Genomic DNA, 23,510 nt, shown 5'->3' on the forward strand with positions numbered 1-23,510 from the left:
GATCAAATTACAATGGAAACAAGTCTCCACTGTCATGACTGTAGAGGTAGTCAGAGGTGATAGCAAACTGTATTGGCAGTGCCAAACTCTGCTAGGAAAATGGTATTAATTTTTTTCTTCAAGAAAAAAACAGAAAATGGAAAAGGAGACACTGAAATTGAGGGGCTAGTTTCACTCTTTATAATACTCAGAAATTTCAGCCACTTTTGACAAGGTTTCCAGTCTAGAAGCCAAGCAGTCTTCCTAAGTCAAGTCAATGGGACATTTCCAAGAACAAGGATAGGGGAATAAAAAGACCACCAGAAGCCCTCCTCCCCCCGCTTCTGCTTAAAATGCCAACAATGTTTATCCACAAGAGTTCAAGAAGTTTCAGCTGAATGCAGAAACACTTCCAGTCAGAGAAAGTAGTGTGATCTTTCATTAAAGTACCTTTTCAGTCCTTGCGAAAAATCTGGACAAAATTTATCGACAGGATAGATGTTGTCCATTTGAGTATCTGAACTCACTCTAAGTCCTCTCATCACTGTATGTATACTTAAGCCCATGAGCAAGCAGGATTACTTGTTATGACCACAGCTTTGAACTTGGAAAAGCTGTACTTTGTCCATGGAGCCAGAACTGAGGCTAAACCCCTCATTTTCTCACCACATTCACAGAGTAGCCCTCTGCATCCAGACAAAGGCACCAAGTACCTCATTTCTAATGCAGTCAGCACAACAGGCAAACAAGTCAGAGTGACAGAGTCAGCTAATTGGGAGAGGAACCTGCATGGAACACATGGAAACAGTGACTGGGGAGAGAGGTCCATCAGGAGCTTCACTGTAGTGTGTATATATATATACATATATATATATATACTTACAATATATATTATTTTATATATTTACCATATGCAGTTCTTAGTTTCTAATTTTCTGCAAATTAGAATTAGATAAATAAGCAAGACATTAACTTCCAGACAGAGTCTCTTATTTTACTAGTCAACCCATATTGACCATCACTTCAAAATGGATTGATATGTAGCAGTCGTATTGATACCTGACTCTTGCTTGCATGATATTTCATTTATGCAGAAAGACCTAAGGGAAATGACAGGAAAGCATATGGTGATGAAAGGACTGAGAAATCAAAAAGCAGCTGAAGGGTGCCAGGATGGAGGAGGTAAACTTGAAGGGAACAAAAGTGGGAAGACAGCAAATCAGGTCAGTAGGCAAGAAAGGAGCTAGCATGTATCCATCTGAGGGAAGAAGGGCTGGCATGTATCCATCTGAGGGAAGAAGGGCTTGTGTCAAATCACCTTCACCTGCTAGAGCCTCCCCAAGTATTCAGTCTGTAGGACCCCACGAGCACAGTGTGCACCCTGTCCAGTTCCCTCACCTCCTTCTGCTCTTGGTGTTGGTTGCACTGAGCAGCTTCACACAAAAACATCAAGAGCTCTGTTCGCAGCAAAAACATGTTATTTCTCACAGCCCAGAAATGCTGAGGTGGGAACAAACTTCTGCAGACCTCCTGCTCCAACCAGGGTCAGGTGGAGCAGGGTGCTCAGCTCTATCACTGACGGATTTTCAGTATTTCCAAGGATGTAGACTCCATAGCCTCTTCCCATGTCCAGTGGGGAAAATCAGATACTTGAACACACTATGTAGCACGTTGGCCTCCAGCTTTCTCTGCAAAAAAAAGAAGGGTGCAACAACATCCCACCCACGTCTCACGGTGACTTCGAGGGAGAGTTACTCATCGGTGAAAGCACTGAGGGGTGCAGCAGAAGTCACCCCGCGGTTCGAGCGTCACGGCGGGAAGACGGGGCCGTGGCATCTCCGCGCGGCACTCGCCCGGCATTGCAGCCCCCGCCCAGCCCGGCACCGCCCGCCCAGCTCCTCCTCCCTACCTCTGCTGCCCTGCCCAGCCCTGCCCTGCCCGCCCGCCGGCTCCTTCCACCTGCGTGGCAGCGGCGCGGGGGAGCGGGTGGCGCCCGGTCCGGGAGATGTGACCCGATGGTCCCCGGCCAGCCGTGCCGGGGGGCGGCCTGGCTGCTGCTGGTGCTCCTGCTCCTGCCGCCGGCCCCCGCGGCGTGCACAGGTAGGTGCCGCTGCACATCCCACTGCCCGCCTGTCGCCGTCACGGCGGGGATGCGCATCCCTCCCCGGGATGGTAGCGGGAACCGCGTCCCCATGCCGAGCCGTGCTCCCTCAGCCCGCGGCCGGCCGGAGCCAGGGAGGCGGCAGGCTGGAGTAGGTGTGGGGTGCTACTGCCGTCCGTGTTAGGCAATCGTGCCTTTATTTGGCGTTCGTGTTTCTGGCCTCCGGCACTCAACTGAAAGAAAACGACTGGGTATTTCTGTGATGTTGCTTCATCTTTTTCTTCTCTCCATAATTATGCTGGAATTAGGTCTTACAGAGCTCTGTGTTAATTTACTGTCAGCTGTAAATTGATAGCGTGCTGTTGAGATAGTCCGTGCTATACCCATTGAGATAATTCCCCAGATACCTTTGGTGTTTGTATCTTCCGTTCTGCTTGACAGGTGCCATCCCCAGCTAAGCAGTCGAGAGCCAGATTAAAAAAAAAGTCACGATAGGGGTTTGGCAGAGATATTCAACTCATGTGTCCCTGTTAACTCTTTTGACAAACTACTCCAATATGCATCAGTGCTATTGGGTGACTTTCAGAGGTACCAGTGCTAGCTTCTTTTTAAGCAACTGACCACATAATTCTCATTTTATTTAAGTCCACTGATCATCAGTGCAAGTGTTGTGGAAAATCTGTATAATTGGTATTCAGTTACCCTTAAAAAAACCTGTAAAATGTGATTACTACTGGTTTTGATTCCAAAGAAAGTTTAGAAAAATGTCAAGGGGGTTATGCTGCTTTTGTCTAATGGTTGTTCAAGGCAGAAGTGAATCTGTTTGCACATTCCTGAGGTTTTAGCTGGACATAATTTCAGGATTTTGTTGACAGTCAGCAATACTAGCAAGGAAGGGAGAGCTGTGCCTTTCACTGAAAGTTTAGGGCTTCCATTTTCACCTTTTTCAGCATGAGAGAGTAAATGTTAGATTGATTCATCCTAGCGGTATTTTGCTAATAATGGAAGAAATTACATGAAGTGTAGAACTGTTATAGCAGTGCTCATGTGCTTTCTCCAAAGTGAAGTGATAGGTAGAGGAGTCCCTTTTGGGTACTCTGTTCCAATAGAAGAAGCCTGGATTACCAGCTGGGAGCAGATGCAGTCCTGAAAATACTGTGGTTGCAGTATTGCAATCTGAGCATTTGATCTTGTGCTGGAATAGAAGCAGATTGTGCTGGCACCCAAGTGCCAGCAGAACCTTGTAAACTCAGATTCTTACATTACATGTTACAGGATCTGTGCTGTGCCTGTCCCTTTGGGATCTCTTGTCGAGTTCTTTTCTGAACTCTATAGTAGCAGCATTTCTTTTGATGTGACTTTAAAAACTTCTCACTTCCAATGTTTTCTAATGGCTGTGTGAATTGCTTGGTCTGCATTGGCACACCTGATTTAATTTACCTGTCATTCATGTTCCACTTTATTGTATTTTTTAAAATAAATAGACCTACATTTTGAGAAACAGCTTCAGGCTTCTTTTTAAGCAAATTTCAGTGTTTTCTTTCACAGTTACTAGAGCACTGAAATGTACTAAGCATCCCTTTTATCGAGATGTTGTTCTGGGAAATACAGAATAAAAAGCTAAAAGGGGTCATGGTATGGACTTTGCAGTTAAGCCAGTAAGCTGAAGTTCAAGGACCACACTAATGTTAAAACCATCCAAAAGGCAGGCAATATTCCAATGCTAATAATCCACTTCCTTTCCTTCTCATTTAAGACTTGAGAAAGCTTTCTGAGGTCAGCATACATGCAGTGCTTTAAAAACTTGAATTGTCTATGTGGATGTTGCTCCTAAATTGGAGAGGAGAGGTGAGACCGCTGTTTGTAATTCCTTCACCCAAAAAAATGGGACAACTGAAGCAGCTTGCACAGCTTATTTTGATAGAAACAAAGCCTGAACAACCACTTTTATTCCTCCGTGAATACATGGTCTTTAAGCACCAGTCATAATCTGTGACTAACTAAAGAGAAATGCTTGGCTCCAAGGTGAGCAGTGGGGAGATGTTGTGATGTTGACACAAGGTCATTTAAGGTACAGTTTGGAACTGAGAAGAGTCTGGTCTGTTGTGTAGACACAGCAAGTAACTATTAAACTATTAAATGGTGTACTGAAGCATCACACTATTTCATATATAAGGCATGCAGTGTGCATGTAATAAATAAGCTAATTGCCCTGTAGATGTATTCTGGGATGTCTGTGTGGAGTTAATAGATGGCACTTCAAGTGGTGGTTGTACATTACCCAAATGCAGTAAGAACTCACAGACAATTGTCTTCTTGTTTGCCAGAGAAGTCATTAAGCTTCAGTACTGAGTGGAAGTTAATAGGAGGGTTGAGCTTCACGTTTTTACATATTTCCTTGCTCTCTGACAGTGTGAAGGAAAGAAGAATAAGCGTAAAATAGAAATAAATAAAAATGGATATTAGCATAAGGAGAACTGCAGTATATGAAGGAGTGTCATGTTCTTATAGTCAAAAGGCTCATCCTTATCTTCTCATCTCCAGCTTCCAATCTCATGCCAGGCTGTTTTGGACAACACTGTGATCTTTGCCCTAGTGCTGAGCTTTGCTTATGATTTCCTCAACTTGACAAATTCTTATTGACTGTTAATTAGGAATGGAAATGTTTAGAGGAGGCAGTTCATTCTATAGAGAAACTTCCAACATTGCTGGGATTCGTGATTAAAGTCCAACACTTAGATGTGCATTGCAGTTCTGTATGCAAACACTCAGGTGGTGTAGCTGATAACCATACCCTTCTGTGCCTGTTGTTGTCTAGTGGCCTTTAAAGTCTTAATTCCAAGCGAAGCAAGTGGTTAGGATTACTCAGGTCATTTGTGTTTGTGTGGTTCCTGTTTATGTTTGGTTTGACAGTTGTGGCTTGTACAGATTGATTTCTGCTGATTGATTTCTCTCCAAGAAGCAGTGTTGATTATCTACAACTGCAGGATTAAGAGAGAAAAGCCACCCTTTATGAGCCAAACAAGAGCTTCCATATTTTAGAAATCTTACTTTTATAAGAGCCTGATTTCTGGAAGCTCTAAATAAAAATGAGGTTTTACTAGAGAGCTGTGTTTAAATGACATACAGCTCTGTTTGTGCTTTGTACTTGGTGTGCCAGTAACTTGCAGGTTTCTATCCACAGTTCATCCTATTTTGAAAACAGTACAGTAAAACTAGTCAATCAGAAAAAAAAGGAAATAAGTTGTAGGATTGGAGGTATGGGATAGTTTACAATTGAAGAGATTAAATTAATTGTATTTCTTTCTCATGGAAAATGGATGAGTTTTCTTGTTTGTCTGGCTACTGCAAGAGTATTTTAAGCTCAGTGAATGAACAGGAGGAAGACCGAAGTCTCTCCTTACCTTCTTTATATCCCAGCACCTTTAGTTAAATCTCACCTGATAGATTAGTTATTTTTCAGCCTTCCATTTCCCACTTCGTCTTCTCTGATGGGAAAAAGGAATGTGTCCAAAGAGAAGAAAAAGAAGAAGAATATTGCTTCAGGTGGTGAAAGGGTCTGACATGCTGTTACCAAGACTTATGTATTTGAACTTAATCACACTCCATGCATAAGAGCACATGAGTGGGTATTATAGCTCTTAAGTGAAAGGGGTTGATCTGTTTCCTTCTACTTTCTTAAAGGCTGGAGGGAGCAGTTGAGCTAGTATTTATTATTGCATCTGGTTTGAAAGACTTTGCTTCTCATGGCTTTCCTTGTGTTCTCTGGAAATACATCAATATTCTGCTTTTAGATGTAGTAATGGTAGTGTACAGGATGTGGCTCAGAAGCATTGAAACCTGACTGTGCCCTGAGAAGGCTGAAGCACGTGCAATTGCTGACAGGGCTTTTCACCACCATAAGAAAGTAGCAGACAGGCACAGAAGTAGACCTGTTCAGATTTCCAAGTCTAAATCAACCTAAATTACTTGAAAATTAGCTTCTCTGCTATCCCAGGCAACAGTCACGCTCCTCCTGATCTCGCCGAAGTGTGTTGGCTGCTCCCTTGAACCTCAGTGACAGCTTGCTGGGAGTGTTGGTCTTTCCTCTTAGATCTTCGATGCAGAAGAAGGTGTTTGACTTGCATCTTCTGAGGATTGCCTTTCCCTCAGATATGAAGGCAAGTGCTCATCCTCCATTGACATTACACTCAATCTCCTGTCCAAGGGAAAAATGTGAGTTCAGAATCGTGGATTTCACTAATTGAAATAGTCTTGACACCAAGAAGAGAAAAATCCCTTCTCTAGGCAAGCCATCAGTAGGTCACAGAGCCAGGAGCAACACTGATTAGGCAATAAATATGGACTGTTGTTGCCTAATAGTTATTAGTCATCACTGAATGATGAAAGCCAAACGTAATTTTTGCTCATTTTGCTCATTTGCTCATTTTACATTTATATGTAAAAAAATAGATCTTTGATGTAGGGATGAATTAGAGGTGTATGATAACTGTCAGAGAGCATCATTTATACAATATTTCAAATAGAGATGTTAACTGTAACCCTTGGATATTTTGAAAAACAAATGTAAGATGTCAGAGGTATTCTAATTAAGGTTTCATTTTCTTGTTTGTTGGGTTGTGGTTGATCTAAGCAGTAACAAATGGGTAATGCTAATTATATTCTAGAGAGAAAAGAAAATCCTCAAAGTTAAATGCTGGACAGTCAGGCTATTTTTAGCATTTTATATAACTTCAAAACATCTGTTCTAAAAAACAGCTATTATGTCATGGCCTTATGTCACCACTGGGCTTTTAAAATTAATTAATTTTTGACAGAAAATGTTTTTGCATTCCAAACTTAACAAAACCTCACTCAATTTTAAATTAAATAAAAAAAAGCCTAACAACAAAACAAAAACTAAACAAAACCATGAAGCCTAAAACACCTCCAACAGATTACAACTCTAAAAGCCTAGAGGTGTTGTGACTAATTTGAGACAAGCACACCTTGAATTTCACTCACCTTGTTTCCTTGTTTCAGGCAGCATTGATCACTCAGAATTAATGGAAAACATACCCACAACGACTTCTGCCTGCTGCAGTGTGTCAAGGAAAGTGTCTGTAGCAGGGCATGGCTAGGTAGTGCGAGCTCTACTCTTGCACTTGCAAACCTTCAACACAGTGGGAAGAAAATTCAGTTTATTTTTTTTCTGTCATACAGGTTACCAAAAAGCAATGGATGTCAGCTGCCATGGCCCTCTTCAGCTGTCTCCTAACAAACCTTCAATGGGCTAGGAACACTTTCTGGAGTTGGGTATTTCTGGACTAGGTCTATAACGTTCTTTGACCAATATTCTCTGCAGAGGTATTTTTATAAATTAGGAAGTGGTTTGGATAAAGGCAAGGCTTCATATGGAGGACGAGAGCTTGTCAGGGCAAGCCACAGCTTCAGTCCCACTTCTGCATCTCCCATTCTTCAGGCTGTATTTCCACTTGCAATCTTTCGCCAAATGACCTCCTCAGGTTCACCTGTTTCCAATGGCAGTCTGCCTGTTTCTTGAAAAACAATCCCCACATGCCCCAGTCTCATCCTTCTCCCACCCATCCCCACCTCTTCTCTCATGCTTTTTCATCTACTTCACCACCTGGTTTTCCTGTAGTCTGTCTTTCTTCCCCCTAAACAGGCTGTGATGGGAGTGATGGGCTCCTGTTCTGGGAGGGCAAGTGTGTGCTTTGTGGTTAGCTCTTGAGTAGCGTTACGACTCAAACAGGAAATCACCTCCGTGCTCCTCCCCACATTCCCACCAGTGCTGCTCAAGTCAAAAGGTTTCGCTAGCCTGACTTCATACCAGGCAACACCAGAGCTCCAGAAACCCACCTGGAGAAAGCCAGCTGAGCTGTAACGGTTCTACATACCTCTCCTCTTTCTTTTCACCCAGATTGCTGAATTCGAGTCAAAAAGAATCAGCACAGAGAAAACCTTTCAAGCTCACTGAATTTTTAAAAAGTTAGCTCACTTGTTTATATTGTTGCTAAGATAATAAGTAGTACATTTGCTAAAACGTATTCCTGGCTTTACTGGGTTTTCCTTCCTCCATGTAACTTACAATTTCCAATTTTGGCTCAGTCCCTCTGTTTACTACTTGGTGCACTCCCCCACATTCCTTCATGGCCAGCACTGACTTGCTTGAGGCTGGAGATGAGCCAGAAAAGACAACCCGAACCCTCAGCTCACAAGTGCCACTGAACATGATGTTAAATGGGCACTTGCACTGAGTATGACCATTTTTATTTTAATGTTATGCTTAGGCATGTGTTTGAGGGACTGTTTTTTGCTGAGAACAACATAATCATCAAAACAGATGAGATGGAGAAAGAAAAGAGCAAAAATGCCTTGAAAAACGAAGAGCAACGTCATAGAAGGAGCAAGCAAAATGTCATAGGAGCTCGGTGGAATTCACACAAAGCTGAAAAGAAAGACTAAAGAAAAGGCAATGGCTTACAGCATTCATTGCCAGAAGCAGTGTTTCCTAGATTGCTCCTAATTTGCCAGATGCTTCACTGGTGGGTCTAAGATACCAGTGGGAAAAGGTAAATCAGGGATTCAGACAGTTTGAGAGGTTGTCCTCTCTCTGAGATGTGTAAGCGTGGGTTCAATTCATGGGGTTGAAGTGGCTGCAAATGGTGAGGCACAGGGTGTGCCTGCAGCATTGCCCACAAATTTGGTGCCCAGCACTAAGGTGCTTCCATCAGAGGTGCTCCCAAAGGCCACTTTCGTAAAGGAAAATACGACAGTAATTGACAACAAAGTCTGCTGTTGTCAGAAAAGCGGTTCCCATTTTGAATTCTGAGACAACTGTAGGGGAGGAGTCCTTGGGTTTTATTGCTGTGACTAGAGGGAAAACCTGTTGCAGTAAGGCTTGTCTTTCTGTTTTAATGCTTTCCACATCACTCATTGTCTTAAATTATATCTTATAGTTGTCTAGAGAGTCCTGTGACCTTCTTTGTTGCTATGTTTTATTGGATAATTTGGTTTTTGGACCTTTATGCTTTGCCATAGTAAAATGCAGCAGATGATCACTGCTTGAACACAGTACAGACAACAACAGTACTCACACAGAAGGCACTGTGATGCCAATAGGTCATCTTTCAGTGGATCCTCTGCCTTCTCACCACCCCAGAACTATAGCTAGTGTACAGAAAAAATATCTGTGCTTTTATGTATTTGTGTATTTTTGTGCTTTGCAGCTGCTGGGTTACCTGATTCCAGTGCAAAGCTAAGGAATCTGTTTAGAGCAAGAGGACATGGGTAGTTGGCAGCTGTATTTGTTCTGCAGCACTGACATTAAACGCAGCTGTTTGTCACTGAGACAGGCAGCAGGGCCTCCTAGCAGGTAAAAAGCAGATGCACTGAATGGATAATGGTTGTAACATGGAAATTGCGTACGTTTATACTTGTGTTTGTATAAATCACAGAATCGCAGAATCTGCTAAGTTGAAAGGGACCCAGAAGGATCATCGAGTATACATGTGTATAGATAGATAGATACAGCTGTAACCAAGACTGAGCTTTGAAGAGTACTGACTTGAGAAAAGGCATGTACCTGGCAGGGGGCTCTATATGATTAAAACCGACCAGGTTTTGAAACCCAGCAGACGCTTTCATAAAGAGAAGATGAAGCACCTACCATACAGTCTTTTAGTCATGTGAATAGTCTCACTGACGTCAATGGAGTTTTTCGCTCACATGTAAAGGTGTTTTCAGGCTAAGTCATGTCTGTTTTGGAGAGTCTTGCAACAGCTTATTCTGAGATCAGGAGTTGCCTGTTAGAAGTTTACTTTATTTCCAGTCCAGGTGTCAGTCAAGAAGACGTAAGGAATGATATTACTCAAGGTTTGATTTACAGCCTTTCCAAAGAGAGTAATAAGGGTTCCAGTTTTTACCATGCAATAAATAAATAAAGTGGCCTTGTTATATTGGAAAGTGATGACAGCCATTGCAGGCTACTGATGAGGCAGACTAAACCTAGCAAAGCAACATGTATGACTGATTTCTGCTCTTAGACCAGTATGAACTGAAAATACTCTATGTGATACCCATGCCATTAATCGCATTTAATTGAAATAAAATCAGAATGTAACTGGACAAATTGTTTTTAAAGACAAGATGCTGAAATAAGTATGTTCAAAGACAAGATACTGAAATAAGCAGCTGATGCACATACTTGAGCCCCTTCCTGACTGATAACCATGGAGCATACAAACTCTATGTGTGATCTATTTTCTGTGCATGTCCCCTGATATTATTGGTCATCAAATAGTCATGATGGAGTTTATTCTTAACTCTTCCTGGAGAAATAGGGAACATGGTAGTTTTATTCTTGTTTTACGTATTCGGAATTGAGGTATAACCAACTTGCGTGATTTGTTGTAGGGGCAAACAGAAGCCTTTAGTGAAGGGATGAGAAATAGAAACCAAATCTCTGCTTTTGCAGCTCATGGAAAGCTAACAGTCTCCATCCCTCTACCTTCCAAATCACTCTGAGCTGGGGGTAGGTGGGAGCACACCAGCAGTGTTGTAATGCTTTAGATCTTGTAAAGATAGAGTCTGTGGCTTCTGTGTACTGAGATTGGCTCCTCTGCTGCAGTCAGTGTTTCTGTTTTGAAACTTCATTTACCACAGCAGAAACCACACTGGGAGGAGAGAAATTAAAAAAAAAAAGAGTCAAAGAACTACCTTTACATGTTACTAGTTTAAAAATATTTTAGTGTAACAGACAAATGCATGACTCCTGCTACTTTAAAATATGCTGGAAGAATATAAATGTTTTTATGTAAAGGTGGACAAATGTGGAACAGTACAGGTGAACAAAAAGCCTTCAGTAAACCAACTGAAGTAATTTCCCTTGTCCGTGATGAGCTGGCTGCCTCCAGCCAGTTCAGTTTGGTGACTATTGACTAGCCTGATAAGTAGTACACATTTAAAAAATTTTAAAGAAAAATGTATGAAAAGTGAGCTGTTAGGGATGCTTTTAGCTGTCTTATACTTGATTCAGCAGTACCCCTGCCAAATTTAGTAGTACACTGAACAAAGCCAGATTTATCAGATGTATGTAGAAGGCCTATCAAAATGGGACTGGTGGTGACCTTAAGTCTGTCCCACTACTTCTAGGCAGAATCAGCTAAATTACTGCCACTTCTAACAGATGTTTTTCTTATCTGTCCTTTGAAGCATCCAGCAGCCCTCCCATCCTCATGTGTTGCTCGTGTTCCCACAAGGGGTAATTCCCAGTGCCCACTTTCTTGTTGAAACTGAACTCTGTTCCTTTTCCTCCTTGTTTGTGGTGGACAAGGAAAGTAGATTATCCTTTTCAAGTAAAGAATTGGAGAGTACCCTGTCACTGTTCCCTGGACAAGATGCATCCCTCCTAAGTTTAATTGCCAAGGAAGCAGAGCCAAAGGCTAATTGGCATAACCACCTCCTCCACTGGAGGGAAACAGATGCACCCAGTCTGGTCCATCCTGACTAGAGAGATGAACTACCCTATGGAAGAGCTTATCTTCCTCTGTATTTTATGGCCACTGCAAACTAGATGCCTTGCTCAGAACCCAGGTTACCAGAGACAAATCCCCTTCTCATCTGCTGCTGTTTAAAATTGTTTTAATCTTTTCTCCAGAGGTTTTTGGAGTGTGCAATATATATCCAGTATTATTCTCCAGTCTCTGTTTTATTATTTAATATCTCTTTGTTGGGCTTTTTAGTGTTTCCTCATTGTTTTTATAATGAGAAACCTTTTATGACTTTGATTCCCATCAATCTAAGAAAATACCTATGTTGTATTTCCTTCTACTTGGGAACTTTAGCAGCAGGACTGTGTGACTTCTGTGTGAGATTTTTTAGGTTTTTTTTTAATCTCTTATTCACAGTTACTGATTATGCAATTGGATTTCCTGTAGTGTCATACACTGTGGTGCTGCGATGTGGTACAAAGAATGAAACTTGATGCATGAATGATTTTTCATAGTCCATGTAATGCTAGTTTTGGTTTGTTCTTCTTGGTAACATGCACATGAGTATTTTGGGAGCTTCTCTGTTTTACTGAAGAGATTTTGCAAGTTTTAGGCTGTTTTTCTGGCTCTCCTGAAGAACTTAATTTTTACATTAGTATCCACTTAAAGCAGTTGCAGAGGACATTTATTTTGGGGGAAATCAAAACCTTTTATTTTCTAGGTTCTCTATCTCCCACTTGGAATTAAGTGTTAGAGTAAGGCAAATGCCAGGAGGTCTCTTTCTGCTGCATTTACATCCCTGAGTGTCCTGAAACTTTTTTTATTGTGTTATAACTGAGTCCATAGTTTGAGCTCTTACAAGCTGACAGTCATAGGACATTTCTGTGTCCAAGTGTCGAGGAAATAGGACTTTCTACATACTTTTTGTAAATAAATAAGCTTGCCCTAAGGACTGTACCTGACAAAACTTCTTCTGACTAGAGAAAATGAAAGCCACTGAACAGTACGGAAGTGCTAGAGATAAAAAAGAGTAACATTAGAAATACCATACATAAACAGTTTTGTGATCTGAAAATATGGATGCAGGCATATACCTGCAAGGTATACAAGGAGGTTGTTTTGAACATTAGCATACAGCTAGAGGCTTGGAAAACCCGGAGTCTGCACTGAGACAGTTTAAAGTAATTGGTCTCTACAAAACTGCAAGGTGATTATTTTAATAAACCCATTGAAGAGAAAAGCTTTTACTTTTGGCTTAAAGACAGCTACGTCTGCAAGTTAATCAGGCAAATGGTGCTGACTCTTGCTTACAAAAGCAACTATATGTTATGTATACAGGAGGATGAACACTATTACTCTAGTAATAGTGAAATATACTACAAGAAAGCCTTAAGGTCTGCTTACAGAAGTAAGAGGTCAAGGACTATTCATTCAGACAGGTTCCTACAGCTTGTTGATATATTTTATTTCCCTCTTTCTTTTCCTCTTTTTGTTATCTTAAGAACTAGAATTACATCCCTGGAGGAAGAGCTTAAAGGATTTTGAAAACTCCTGAAGAACTACAGAGTCACTTTTTCTCTTTGCTGTGCTCTTATGGCTACTTGCAATGGCAAGCTACTTGCCAGCAGTGCCAGCTTCAGAGCTGCTCCCGTGGGCACTTGGCAGGATGTGCTGGGGCTTGAGACACAACTTTGAACTTGGGATTCTTCCCATGGGCCCACAGGCTCCGTTTTGCAAGCAATTTAGCAATATGAGCATCTCCATTACATTTATTAGATTAGGAGTGGGAATTAGAAAGATATGAAACTGAGTTCGTAAGAGACTCAGACTTGCTTGATTATTAATTTCAAAAGCTGGTGGAATGAACAGCAATTTAGATGAGTGACCTAAAGTAGATGTTTGCTTTTGACTTTCTGGAGAATCAACAGGGATGGTCGAATGACCCTGGGGCTATTGTGATAATCCAGTCCAATTCTCTAGTGCAAAGTCATACATCAGTTTGTAAAGCTGTATTTGCAGTAGACTGCATGTGTCTTTTTTAAAAATACCTGGTTTGACTTTTAAAAATCCACTCAGCTACAAGAAGATTCTAATGAAATATTAAGGATATTTTTACAATTTTCACTGTTAAAGTGTTCTAATATTCAAATGCATTTGCAATTTTGAAAATGTGCATCTCTTCTAGGCCAAGCTTTTCTAGCTTTAGCTTTCAGTCCATGTATATTTCCATGTCAGTGCCTGTTATAAATGGGAAAGACATTTTTGCTAGAGAAAAAATACACTTGTACAGTGTACAAAATACACTTGGAATTTGGGACTGCACTAGCTAGGGACACTTCTAAAAAAATCAATTTTCCATAGCCAACAACCTTGCACTTTGAATGTTAAGAAACATAGAATTTTATGGCTTATTTAAAAATAACCTGAAAGCATATGTATTTGCAGATTCTTAGTGCATGTTGTTCCTTTCTCGTTTTACTTCTCAGGAGAGTTGTATTGTTCTTTGCTCAACCCTAGGAATGTCCGTTTTGAATCTGTAAATATGAAGAATGTCCTTCACTGGTCAGCACCAGAAGGCACAGGCAATGGAGTACTCTACAAGGTGAAGTATTCAGTGTAAGTTGGCTTCTTTATTTTATCTCCCACTGACTTTTATTTTAGCATTTTAAATAACAAATTTTAAAACATTATGCAAGATAGGGCTGATATAAAGTAAAGAAAGGAGAACTAAAGTGTGGGCCAGACTTAAGCAATGTGGTTTTTATTTTTTCCTTCTGCAACTGTTTACTTCACATCCAATTAAAAAATGTGTAAGGAGACATTCTTCCTATGAAATAAGTATAGGATGCAACATTCTAATACTACAGAATCTTTCAGAGGCATTCCTGAAAAAATGAGACAGAGGAATGAAGAAGGACTGTGCTGTGGATTGGCATCTGTCCACATGAGTCTTCTGTACACATTTAAATGGAAATGGACTACAACCTCTTTTGCTCAGATCTTGCCCTCTGTGCTAACAGGAGTGACACAGTCCACTGCCTAGAAAGGGGGAGAGTGCTCAGCAATTATGGAATGAATGATAATTGTGTAGGAAGTAAAATGTTCAGAGAGCACTGGCTACACTGACTCTGCAGGGCCAGCTGGTCCACGAAAGAGTCTGTAGCCATAGGTATGGCCATCTTTCACACTGAATACAAAAACATGCATATGTTTGTACTCACCTAGGAGAGGTGTGAGAGGTGGAAAATGATGGTGAGTGATCCTGTCCTGCAGTCATGCAGAAGCTGCCACATGCCCTTACTAATTAGCAGTCTAAAGGGAATTCTTAATAATGTAAATTCGAGGAGCAGGAGCTTCTGAGCAGATCCAAACAGGAATTTTCCAAGGAAGTCTTGATTTGTTCTGCTAGTGTGTAAGAGCTGTTCGGTACCGAGGCATTGCTGGTAGCAGATTTATGCTACTTTTTCAACTAGAAGGATTTTGAAGTTCATTGTACTGCAATGGAGTCTTTCTTTTAAATTAGAAAAAGAAGTCACAGCCAGGAATGAGTAGTCTCCTCTCAGTCATCTTGGAAACCTGAGCATCATCTGTGTCCGTACACGAGGATGAGTGACTGACCATTCTGAGAGAACTCATTGTCTCTAGTTATCCTGATTTTGTTATTGTGTGTTTAAAGTTTAAACTACAGCAGTGGTGATTGAAGTTGAGAGATCTCTGATCTGCACAAGCAAAACTTGACTTAGATTGGTATCAGTAACATCCCAGTTAGTTCTAGCTGGCCTCTTCTGGATAGAGCCTACCCTTCACTTATTTTTCATTAAAAACTTGCAGAAGTCTTGTGCTTCATCTCTGCTAAAGTTGGGAATTCCTTAAAGTTGCAAATTTCTGTTAAACAAGCAAGCTGTTTTATCAGCCATAATACAGCACAGAAAATTATGTTATCAGATGACTGAAATAATGGCAATAGCTTTTGTACAACTCCTTTCTCTTCCTTTTTCAATATAGGTATGGTGTTGGCAAATGGATTAGAAAGCCAGAATGCAGGAATATAAACAGAACATGGTGTGACCTCTCCAGTGAGACCTCTGACTACGAAGAACAATACTACGCAAGCGTTAAAGCCTTCCTAAATGGAATGTTCTCTGACTGGGTGGAGACCACACGATTCAACCCTCTTACAGACAGTAAGGAAAGCTGAGCACACAGCCAGATGTTCAGTGGCCTTGTTTAATACTGTGTGCTCAGATTACATGTGCCTTTATAGCATATGATATTTTAATTTTAACATGAAGTTACTGTTTTTGCAGTTGTTTCCAATTCATGCTTTTGGCAGATGTAATTGAAATAATCAAATTGGAATTTGGGTATATGTGTTATATATATATATATATGTATAGTCTTACATATACTGAATAGTCTGTCATGCTATGGCAAAGCCTTTCTCAAGGTAAATAAAAGCCTTGGCATATCCAGAGTATGGAGAACTCTGATTTTGAAAAGGCTTTATTAAGCCAAGCAGTAATTGTACTCTAGATCCCAATATTTCTTATCTGTGCCAAATAATCTGAGAACATGATGGTAATTTAGCTTGTTTTAGCAAATTGAGTTTCAAGGTTATTTATCCTGTGAAGTCCCAGGAATTCCTAGGCAAAATTCCAAGTCAGTGTTCACCTTCTCCCTTAAAGATCCTCTCCTCAGATCAAATAATTTTCTACTGATACAAATAAATTGTTCAAAGTCCTACTTAGACTCCCTCAAACATGGCAAAAAATTAATATTATCACCTTTGAAAAATTGCTCAAGTCAGCGTGCCTCTGCTGAATTTAACTGCTTTTTGTATATGTTTATTTTTCCAGCTAAAATTGATCCACCCATGGTAAGTGTATCTTCTACTGACAAATCTATTTCAATCATTCTGACTGCTCCCGAGAAGTGGAAAAGAAGTCCTGAGGAAGAATCCATATCTCTGCTTCAAGTGTATCCTGGCCTGCAATACAACGTGTCTGTCCTTAAAAAAAAAACAAAGAAGCGGGTAAGCTTTGACAGGGCTGTAGAACTGCTCATATTAAATCTATGCTTTGTGCTTCTTGAAATGCACTGTGTCTGTAACAGCAAGGATTGAAATAAGATTCATAGCCTTATAGGAATTATAAGATTGTAAGACACTCCACAGCCACTCAGTCTACTAGCAGTACTCAAAATACATCATGACAAAAACACATTCTCTGTTACCACATGTGAAAACTTCATTTGCTTATGGAGGTTTACATTTCATTAGCAAGTAATAGTTCCCAGCATAAACCAGTAGATGATCAGCTTTGATTCAGTGATCAGCTACAAAAACATGCATTTGTTCCCATCCTTCAGGCAAAATCTCTGTATGACAAATCTCTGAATTTCCTGAAAAGACGGAAATTTTACACCAAAAAGATCACCTTCTGTCGAGACGGATATTAAAACACCAAGATTAGCAACTAGAGGTAGACAAAAGTGGTTTAGTGTTTTGGTTAGTTGTGTTGGGATTTTTTTGTTTGTTTGTTTTTTCATAAAGATGCAGGACATATAGCATTTCCTTTACTTTGGACTCCAAAGTCTATGTAAGATCGGTTATGTTAAGGCTTCTATCTTTACCAGAACATTCCAGTTGGAAGGATTTTGTGGAACTGTACCACATGCTTTTCATTGGCTTATGCATCAGGACAGGGCTGGAGTGATGCTTTAGCTCTGTTGCAACATCAGCATGAGAACGTGGGCTAGTAGTGGCACATAGTCCTGCTTCATATGAAGCATGAAATTTTTCAATAGTGATAGAAGAATGTTTGATTGGAAGAGAAAATATTCAGAGAGGATGTGACCTACTAAGTAACTTGAATGTTGATTGCATTTGGAAAAAAAGGATGCAGTTGGCAGCTCTTACAGTATCATTATTCTTTCCAGAAAATGTGTGTGCTTGTTACTGTTCTGTAGCTGAGGAATTAAAAGTGGTGGGTGGGGAAATATCTATTTTTAATGTCTTCCAGTGGTTCTTCTCCATCAGAAACCACACCCTGGTTGTGCCCTGGTTAGAACCTGAAACAGCTTATTGTGTCAGTGCACAGATACATGTCACCACACCGCTTTTGGACAGTGGCTTTTCCAAAGAATATTGCATTGCTACCTTGAAAGGTATGTTCAAGCTAGTAAATTACAAAAAGAAGAGGTGAGTTAGAAAAAATCATGGTGATTGAATTTGTGAGTTTTTTATGTATCCATTCTGAGAGTGAAAACTAGCATGGTTTCTCCCTTCTCTGTGGATTTGTAACAATGAAAAAATCTTTGCCTTTAAAAAAAACATAGCTGGGAACTACTGACAGGAAGGTACATCAGTACTTCTGAAGAAGAGTATCTGCATTTTTTCAGTTGTCTTAGTGCGTGGAGAATGTTTTTTTTTTTTCTCTTCGAATGAAGTTTGGCCACCACCTGTGTCTCCTAGAACGCTTCCATCAACGCTGCCTCTGAACAATCCTAAACATCCACTGGTCAGATTATGTGACCAATACATCTGTTCTAGAACAAGCAGCAGTCACAAGCACTGAGGCCATGGTGCTGAGAACACAGCTGCGCTGGGCAGGACACGTCTCAAGGACGAAGGACCACCGCCTCCCTAAGATGTTGCTTTATGGTGAACTTGCCACTGGCTGCCGCATGAGAGGAGCCCCAAAGAGAAGATACAAGGACTCCCTGAAACAACATCTCAGCCTTGGCCATATTGATCACCATAACTGGTCTACTCTGGCCTCCAATCGGGAGGTCTGGAGACACACCATCTATAACGCTGCTGTCTCCTTTGAGAACACACGCAGGATCACTCTCGAGGAGAAAAGACAACGCAGAAAGAATCGTGTCCTGCAGAATATACCACCTAAGGAGTCTTTCTGCTGTGCCTTTTGCAATCGGACATGTCTATCTCGTATTGGCCTCATTAGCCACCAGCGTGCTTGTAACAAACGTGGATAGAGCCTTCCTAAATCTTCGTTTGCGAAGCCCAGCCATGATGATGATGAGGTTTGGGAGTGGCAGAGTTGGGTCAGTCTGAAGTTAGCAACAGGAGAACCTAAGGGAGGGATTGTTTCTTCATTTTAGAATTTCATTTATGATTTAGGCAATACTAAAAATTGTCTGTAGCTTAAATGTTATTTATTTATTTATTTCCTGCAAGTTCCTTGTTTATCTAGCACATTTGCATTCTGTATCCAAAAAGCAATGCGGTGAATGCATACACTATCTGAATGCATTAAAAAGTTGTTTGTTACAATGAAAACTTTTGTTTTGTTAACAGATAAAACAGAAGATGAGACTATAAGAATCGCATTTGGATATGTTCTCCCTACCATGCTGGCTGTCCTTTTTATTTCAGTGACATGCTATTGTGTGCACAAGTATATTCATGTCCACAAACAAAAACATCCAACAAATCTGGTAAGTGTTTTCTGTTGCAGGAGGTCGCTACCGACCTTGGCAGTCACAGCAGAGCTGTGCATTTTCCTGGGTTTTCGAGCAGGTTTGGAGGAAACCACATCTAGCTCCAAATAAAAACTCTAGTTGCCACTGAGATCAAGAAAAGAAAACTACATTGAGGGTTATTAAATGCAAGAAAAAGAGAGTAATTACTCAAGTTAGCAACCGTGTCTAAAAAGATGACCACATCTGAAAAGATGACTAGAGGTAAGAAGGATCAGAACAGAGCTGTTGGTTTGGGAAGAGTTTGGAACCTTAAGGTCTGAGGTGCACTGAGGCAAGCTCTGTTAGGAAGTCAGAACTCAGTTAATGTATCTAAGATGAAGCACTGTAGAAAGTCAGCTGGAAAATGTTATTAATTTGTTGAATTCAGAAACAGGAAGGGAAGACCATTAAGCAGTACAGAAACCTCATGATGTTCTCTTGGACTATTGCTGGGTAATGCCAGATTTTGCCACTTTATTGTGTTCGTGAAGGACTAAACACGTGTACCACACAGATTATTTAATCTGGATTTCAAGAATATTTTCAAATACTGTACTGTTTCCTGACACCCAAAAAAGTATGAACAAACACATTCTGTTATTTAGACAGCCCAGAAACACTTTTTACAAAAAATGTTTGCAAATTTCTAGTGCTGCAGAGTTTGTTAATTTTTAGAAAGAACACATAAAGTCTATGAAATGTTATTGGTTTCCAGCTCATGAGCTGAGCAGAGCTTTCTCACGGCTATCTTTAAACAAGTTGCTCAACCATAAACACGCAATTACAGTATGAATTGGATTAACACTTCAGTGTTAATCCAATCTGCATGACACCGTGGGATGGGAGATACAAGGGAGTTGGTTTCAACACGCTGACTTTTCTGAAGGAATTTAGAGCAGCACAGAGGTGACAGGAGAAATCTTCACAGAGGGATTGTGGGTTCAGAATGGCTTTGAAGGAGTAGAGCAGCTATTGCTGCAGCGTGTTCAGATGTGCACAGACACCTCCTGCACTAGACAAGGCACCAACTTTATTACAAAACCATGGAAGTACAGAGTGGTTTGGGTTGGTAGAGGCCTTCAAAGACACCTGGTTCAACTACCCTACCTCCACCTCTAGATTCACTTAAAGTAAAAAATTAATAAAAACCTGGTATTTTAATGATGCTTTCCATCTTTCCCAAGCTAGAGACTATTTCACGTGAGCACACTGTGTAGTCAGGTGGAGGTGGAATAAGCAGTTTGTTTTGGCCCAGCACTTCTGACCTGCAGAACCTTTCAGACTACCTGGTACATCGATTAGTGGTCTTAGTCCTCTATTCAAGCCTGAAAGCATTCAAATGCAGCTTCTGGTTGTTTTTCCTATTGCACTTCACTTTAGTGGCTGCCCACACACTAATTTATTCCTGTTAGAAATATAAGTCATTTCAGAAAGATTCCTGTTTAGGAAAAGTAGATGATTTCTCACAGAGTCACAAAAGCAGCCTGTGGCAGATTGCACAACGTAGGCTCCATACACAGCACTTCAACCTGATGTATAGCTTCCTTTCTGAAAGGAAACCTGATATGATTCTATTCTCTGTAAGCTATACCTTAACATGCTACCTGACTCCGCTTGTGGAAACTGGTTTTGGCTGCATTTTCTCTGCACTGGTTAAAAAGAGTAACCTTTGATCCAAGGACAACTCTCATGTTTTCTCTAAAGTTGCTTGAGTTTATGTTGGTGGAAACAAAAACACTATTTGATAGAATTGTTCTAACCATTATTTTGACATGGGAAAGATGAGAAAAGGGATATTAGAACTGGTCATAATATAATTTTACTTTGGATAGAATAAAAAAGGGGGAGCATATTGACACTCATGAATATTTATATAATGAACCTTTTTCTTCTCTAAATTGGAATAACCTCCTAATAAAGTCTAACCTAGCCTTATATTTTAAAAATATCTGATGGTATAAGAATAAGCAAGATGGTATTTTTATTATACTTCACTCAAAATATTTCTTACTTTCCAGGTATGGCAGTACACTGACAAATGCAATGAAAAGGTTTTCATACCAAGTGAAAAAATGATGCTTAATCTTATCAGCGTTACTGGGGATGACTTTAAGGAATCCAATCATCTATCGGAAAGGAAAAGTGCCCACTACTACACTGTTTACACTGGCAGTGAAGGGAAGGATTTGCCTTCTAAGGAAGTTGTTACAGAAGTGCTGGAAACAAAACACTTGGTTGATATTTCACACGAGGAGATTTCACACAAAGAGATTTCACACGAAGAAGATATTCTAGTGGAAAGGGACCAAACTAGAGACTGGACATCCTATGGCCAGTCTGGGACACAGAATACTTTGAGAAAGAAAAATGCAGGGGCTGTAGAGTATGAACATGATGTAAGGACTGAAGACTTTAGACCTGGTCAGAAAATAGAAGAGAAATTTTCTGCCCCCAGGGGACAGATCTGTGAGCTACAGATCACTTTGAGGGACTTGGTTGATATGGAAATAGGACAGCCATATTCCCCCCAACTAGAGGTGAGGGTAGCAGACCTTTGTCTGGGACAGAAAACAGAGGAACTTAATTTGAAGATGGTTGATGTAGCAGATGAATTGACATGTGAGACCCATATGAGCTTTGTGGACCTGGATACTGAAAAATCTGGGCAGACATCCTATCGTCAGCTGGAAAAAATCACACAGGGCCTCACAGATAAAGAAGGTGAACAGACGACAGTAGTTGATTGGGATCCTGACAATGGAAGACTGTATATTCCTACTTTGTCCAGTGTTGAAAATCGGGTGTGTGAAGGAGTATTCAAGTATGATGATCCAAACAAAGACGAAATTTTGTTCAGACTGTATAAGAAAGAGGTATCTAGTGAATCATCAAAGGACCAAGGAATGTATCTCCTGCAGTTCAAGGAACAATGGGGGCTTCATGTAGAAATGGAAGACTGAAAAGTAACTTTTTTAAATATTCAAAAATGCAAAATCCTGTTTACTTTGCTAAAGAGAGTGATGGACTCAGGGGAGCAGACACATCTAAATGTATTGAAGTTTTTGGAACCATCACAGTTGAATATTTATTCATTATCTGTTATTGATAACAGTTTCCAGATGCGATATAAATTAGTTGACTTTCATCATATACCTCTTGTGTAAAATATGATTGTTATGACATTATATTATTTTTAAAAAATAAAATAATAAAAGAAATAAAAGAAATTTAAATATAAATACTAAAAATAAATATTTTTACAGATGATGTTTTCACATCATAATTCCTGCCAAAAAAAATTATCAACGTTTGAAAACAGTTATTTTTAGCAAATAAAAAGCAACAATCTGACATTTTTCTGCACTATTTCATGTATCTTGATACAATGCAGTCATTTCTAGATATCATACCTGCTACTTGTAGTGGTTTGAGCTGACCTTTGTGCAAGTTAAGGGTATTCCAGTATACATTTTGTTTCTGTTTTACAAATATTCTTCTACTTAACGAAGTTCTTACTTGTTTCTCTTGAAAGACGTGTCTGGGGTGCAGGGTCCTTTCCATACTTTGCTGTGCTGATAAGCAGTCAGAAACGATCCTTTTAGCAGGTGTGCCTACAGGCTCAACAGGCATAAGGGACAGAAGAGAGCAAGCAGTAGCTGTGTTTTGAACTGGGACAAAATGCAGTACAAAGCAATTCCGTGAAACGCTTATAATCTTACTGCACGAACCGTGTCTCACACAGCCTTGGACACGTGCAGCAGAGCATCTGTGTGAATCGGGTCCTGCTGGTGCCTGTTCTGCTCCAATGACTTGAGTGGCAGCACGGCAGCACTAGCCCAGACAGAGAGGTCTGCACCAGACACACCATTGCTTCTTCAGAAACATCACACTTGCTGTTACAGGCCAAGAAAGTGTACCTGTGGGCTTCCTTTAATTACCTGATGTCTTGACCAGCACTTCTGATGCAAGTTCACTTTTTCCTCATGTCATGTAATATTTATTTATGATAGTAAAATTACAGGATATTCTAGAGATTACTTACTAGGGCAGATGACCCTTTTTTTTCAAACCTTGTCGCTTTTTCATTTATTTTTTTTTCTTTTTGTACACCAAAATGTACAGCACACAGTATGTACACTGTAACGATTTATTTGGTTTTGAAGAGGATAAGCAAAAAAGGAGAAAAAAAATTTTCTGTGCTGTTTAAAAATTGTACCCTACAAACTAGGTATGTGGTTAGGTGTATTTTGAAAGACCTTCAGCTATATCTTTTCTCTCAGCTAATGTTTTTGTTGCGTGACCTTGGCATTTTACTTTTCAGTAACAGTTAAGTTGTATAGTATTTACTTCCTCTTGTACTTGAAAAGGCATCCCCTTCCTAGTTAGCATTACTAATGATTAGGGCACAAGGTATTGAGATTCTTGCAATTATTTTCATGATAAATTTATTCTTAGAA

General features: G+C 40.2%; 1 protein-coding gene across 3 annotated transcripts; it reads left to right on the plus strand.

Annotated features, from left to right (window-relative positions):
- Positions 1-1,988: 1,988 nt before the first annotated feature.
- On the plus strand, positions 1,989-22,249 carry IL20RA (interleukin 20 receptor subunit alpha). 3 transcript variants are annotated; one of them, XM_032682992.1, is made up of 7 exons: positions 1,989-2,079; positions 14,058-14,173; positions 15,577-15,755; positions 16,428-16,603; positions 17,592-17,736; positions 18,890-19,029; positions 21,072-22,249. In XM_032682992.1, exons 2-7 carry the CDS (start codon positions 14,121-14,123, stop codon positions 22,011-22,013), a joined length of 1,635 nt encoding a protein of 544 aa, XP_032538883.1. In that variant the 5' UTR covers positions 1,989-2,079; positions 14,058-14,120; the 3' UTR covers positions 22,014-22,249. The 3 variants fall into 3 exon arrangements, with proteins under 3 accessions (XP_032538883.1, XP_032538880.1, XP_032538882.1); XM_032682989.1 differs by having other exon boundaries at positions 1,995-2,079; positions 14,058-14,187; XM_032682991.1 differs by having other exon boundaries at positions 1,999-2,079; positions 14,089-14,187.
- Positions 22,250-23,510: the final 1,261 nt, after the last annotated feature.

Source organism: Chiroxiphia lanceolata, chromosome 3, assembly GCF_009829145.1.
Source record: "Chiroxiphia lanceolata isolate bChiLan1 chromosome 3, bChiLan1.pri, whole genome shotgun sequence".
Lineage (NCBI taxonomy): Eukaryota > Metazoa > Chordata > Aves > Passeriformes > Pipridae > Chiroxiphia > Chiroxiphia lanceolata.